General features: G+C 57.9%; 1 protein-coding gene across 1 annotated transcript; it reads right to left on the bottom strand.

Annotated features, from left to right (window-relative positions):
* Positions 1 to 696: 696 nt before the first annotated feature.
* TREX2 (three prime repair exonuclease 2) lies at positions 697 to 1,407 on the bottom strand (the record flags this gene model as incomplete). The annotated part of the gene is made up of 1 exon (XM_080719063.1): positions 697 to 1,407. The coding sequence occupies one exon, from the start codon at positions 1,405 to 1,407 to the stop codon at positions 697 to 699; it is 711 nt and encodes a 236-aa protein (XP_080575189.1).
* Positions 1,408 to 4,032: the final 2,625 nt, after the last annotated feature.

Raw genomic sequence — 4,032 nt, 5'->3', positions numbered from 1 at the left:
GACCAGCATGTACATGTGAGTAGGGGGCATCTCCCTTTCCCCAGTGTCCTACATCAGATAATTTGTCTTGTCTCCACTCCATGAAGCAGGGAAAAGGGTCCATGTAAGCCCTACAGAAGGAAATGCTAGAGCTGGGTCCCGAGCCTGGGCAAGTGCTGGTTCTAAGGCTCAGCTCTCCTTCCATCCATCTCCATGGGAGCAGGCCTGCTCATCTCAAATCTCTTTTCTGATTTGTTTAGCCCCTGGTGTGACAATATGGGGAGGAGCAAAACTCAAGATGATAGTGACTAGCCAAGGAGGAGGTCCCTTGGAGCAGCCTAGGAGTGTCAGTGTCTCCCTCCTGTACCCACAGAGCTCACCACAAATAGGCCTCACATGGCCCCCTATCTGCCCTCCCTAGGTAAGATGAGACACCAGGGAGCCTAGCCCCCTGGGTCTGGCCAGTAAGTCAGCTGGTAAGAAGTTGGTGATGTTTATTGAGAAACAGGGAAAGGCAGCAACAAACTGCTGGAGCATGCAGGCAGACTGGAGGGCACACGGGCCTGGAGGTAGGGCTTAAAGAAGGCTCAAGGGCTCCATGGCTGGTGACGCCAGGGCTGGGGAAAGCCTGGCATATCGATGGGCCGGGGCAGCAAGGTTCTCTGGTTAGTACCAGCTCCAGGCCTCAGAGCCTGGATGAACCGGGAGGGGTGGCGCTCAGGCCTCAAGGTGCAGGCTATCAGGTGGTATGTACATGGGCTCAATGTGGGCCCAGCTGCGGGCCTGCTCGTCTGCCCAGGCAAGTAGCTCATCAGCACGGTGTAGGAAGATCAGCAGCAGGGTGTGCACATCGCCCTCAGCTGAGTGGGCTGCACTCGGCTCAGCATGGAAGTAGCGGTGGAAGAGGCTGCCCAGACTGTAGCCTTTGCGGCCTTGAGCCCGGGTGCCATGGCTGTGGGCACGATCTAGGCCCCGCAGTGCAGGCAGAGTGTCCAGGCAGACGGTGTCCCGGGGCAGGTGGGCACCCAGGCGCTGCAGCTCCGTACACAGCAGAGGGAAGTCATAATCGAAGCCATTGTGGGCCACAAGGCAAATGGGGCCCTCCTGGCGGCTCAGAAAGGCCTGCAGCGTCCGCACCACAGCACTGTCAAAGCCAGCTTTCCGGCACTGCACCAGGCCTTCAGTGCTCAAGCCAGTGATCTCACTGGCCTTGGCGGTGAAGGGGCGCTGCGGGCACATGCACAACGTGAGCTTGTCCAGGATGCGGGGCAGCACAGGGGCACCAGACTCATCTCGCTCCGGGCTCTCAAGACAGGAGCGGTGGACAGCAAAGAGGGATATCTCGGCGATCTCAGGATCCACATTGGGGAGCCCCGTAGCTTCCAGGTCCAGGAAGACAAAGGTCTCGGCCCGAGGTGGTTCAGACATGGTGAAGCTCTCACAGGGACAGCAAAGCCTAAAGCTGCCAGAGCAGGAGACATAAACTCAAGGGCTAAAGAGATGGGGATGTCTGGCACTGCTATCCACAGCCATCTCTGGCCAGAGCTCTGTCCCCTCTGGGCTCTACTTCCAGCCTCCCTACCCCATCTCATGAGGCCTTTGGCTCTATGAGTGGTTTCTAAGCCCAACATTCAGGGAGACCCTGAAGGGGCCACGACAGGGCTGGGACCCAGTGCGCAGGATGTGGTACTGCTACCCAGGATGGAGTCTCTTAGGGACTCATCACTTCCTCCTTTCCATTCCTACAGTCTCCTCTCTCCAGCCCCACTCCTGCTACCTAATGAAGGCCTATTGTGCCCAGAGCCCTCTTCCTTTTGTTGCCAGGCCAGTATTTAGTTACAGTCCGCATCTGGGAGATGACGAGACAGGTACAGCTCATGAATGGCACCTTGGCCAGTGGGGCCCAGCCATTCATGGAGTCACCATAGCTGGGAGCCCGAGTCTCCACGTCTAGTAGGGTGGGAAAGTGGGTAAGCAAACACCCAAGTAAGCCCATACATTGGCCTCAACCTTCCCCCCAGTGTGATGCTGGCTCCAAACTGGTCTCTGCCAGCGTTCTGGCTCCTGGCGGCTATCATCACCAATCCCACCATGCTGGCTTACCTGGGGCAGGCGCTGGCTGCTTCCTGGGCTGCTGGACACCTGTCTCTGCACAGGCTGCTCCTGTCGGCCTTTAATCAGCAGCCATGGCCCGCCCCCAGCCGCCTGTTGGGCAACCAGGCCTGAGGCTGCAGGACCTGTGAGGCAGGCTGGCTCCCCACCCCCTCTCAAGCTCACAGGCACTGAGAAACACGCCCCATGTTTACAGGTTGGGAAGCAGGCTCTGGCCACATGCAAGCTTCCGATGAGGGTTGAGTGTGACTGTGGGCTGGAGGGACGTGTCCTCACAGGCACAAGCTGAAACAGGATGGAAGGCAGTGCCCTCTGCCTAGCCCTGCCTCCAAGTCTGATGAGAGCTAGAGTTGTAGCCAACAGCCCTGGCCCCATGCTGGGGATTGTCACACAAAAGCAATCATTCCCCTTCCAGGCCTTAGTTTTCCCATCACTGGGGACCAGGCTGCCCCTTATAAGGCTGTGACCTCAGGAATGAGAAAGGCACCTATATATGTCATGCTGATGTCATCACAGTGAGGACACTAATCAAGTGTGGCTCCCCCATCTGTAAATTCATGTTCCCAGAAAGGGGATATGCTATGTGCTTTAAGGTTGTAATGTCCCATGATGTCTAAAGGGCATTTAGTAGAGACTGCTGGGGAAGGAAGAGATGGGGTAGGCAGGAGCTGGAGGAAGGCCATAAGACTTGTGGGGTACAGCTAAGCTGATTTTCCCCTTCTGGGGATAAGCTACACTAGGACCCGGGACGCCCCAGGGCCATAGAAAGGGGCACAAAGACCAGCGCCTCAGACCCCAAGCCCTCCCTGCCCCATCTGGCTCCAGGTAAGGGCACTGTCAAGATGGAGAGGGTAGCAAGAAGGGAATTCTTTGTCCAGGGAGCACAGGCATCTTTAGGACCTAATTTCAGAGGAGGATGTGCCAGCATTTGGTGGTGGGGAACAGGGAAATCCTGAAGATGCTGTCCCTGCTTGCCCCAGGCCCTCACGAATCCCTTAGCCTGCAAGGTAGCTGGTTCACCTGGGCGGTGGTGAGCATGCGCCTGCCTGTCTTCCCACAGCAGCGGTCTGGGAGATGCCCCAGGCAACTGGGTGGGAGGGAGCCTGACACCCGGTGCCTCCTTGCCTCAAGCGCCCACAGAGGAACCAGGGGGAACAAAGGTGAAAGACCAAGGAGCAAGGTAGTTGAGGCAGCTATGGGCATGAGGGAGGCCCCTCTCCAGGACCAATGGGTTGAGGGAGCAGAGGCCCCATCAGTCCTGCCTGTTCCGGTGCTTGAAGGGAGGGAGGTGGCTGTGACAGGCACACTGCTCACAGAAATACTGGGTCACCATGGGAAGCGCAGAGAACAGCTTTCCGGACAACCAGTCAGCCCATGTCAAGAATTCCCCAGCAGGTGCTGATCACCCTGGGAGGATGGAGTGTCAGGCTGGCTCCCAGAAGCAGGTGACGAGTATGCCAGGCAGGTGAGGAGTGTGCCAAGGGGCTGGGAGAAGTGCTCATGTGGAACCTTGAGGTGGCCAGGGGGCAGAAGGGACAGGCGCAGGGGAGAGCAGTATATCAGGGTGTAGCACAGCCTCTGGTGCTGGGCACAGCTGAGCATAACCAGGCAGCAGCAGGAAGGAGTGGAGGGGGGAAGTCCTGGGCACACCAGGACAGCAGAGGGCCAGCCCCTGGACCAGGGATATTGGGGACAGGAAGAAGGGAGCTGAGCAGCCCAGGCTAAAGGAAGGAGAGCAACATAGAACATAGAAGCAAAGAGCAGACTGGAGGCAACTTCTGAGAGCCTGAGCTTTCCTTTCTCTCCAGCTCAAATTCCCTGTCGGCCTAAGGCCTCCTCCCCTTCTTCCCAAGGAGCTGAAGGCACCAGGAAAATGAAGGCATTCACAGGACTGTGACTGCTTCTCCCTTGAGGCCTCTGGGGAGGGCTTCCTGCTCCCCA

The sequence above is a fragment of the Muscardinus avellanarius genome, assembly GCF_963383645.1.
Source record: "Muscardinus avellanarius genome assembly, chromosome: X".
In the NCBI taxonomy this organism is placed as follows: Eukaryota; Metazoa; Chordata; class Mammalia; order Rodentia; family Gliridae; genus Muscardinus; species Muscardinus avellanarius.
The sequence above is the reverse complement of the archived record's forward strand: the minus strand, read 5'-3'. Positions and strand labels throughout refer to the sequence as shown.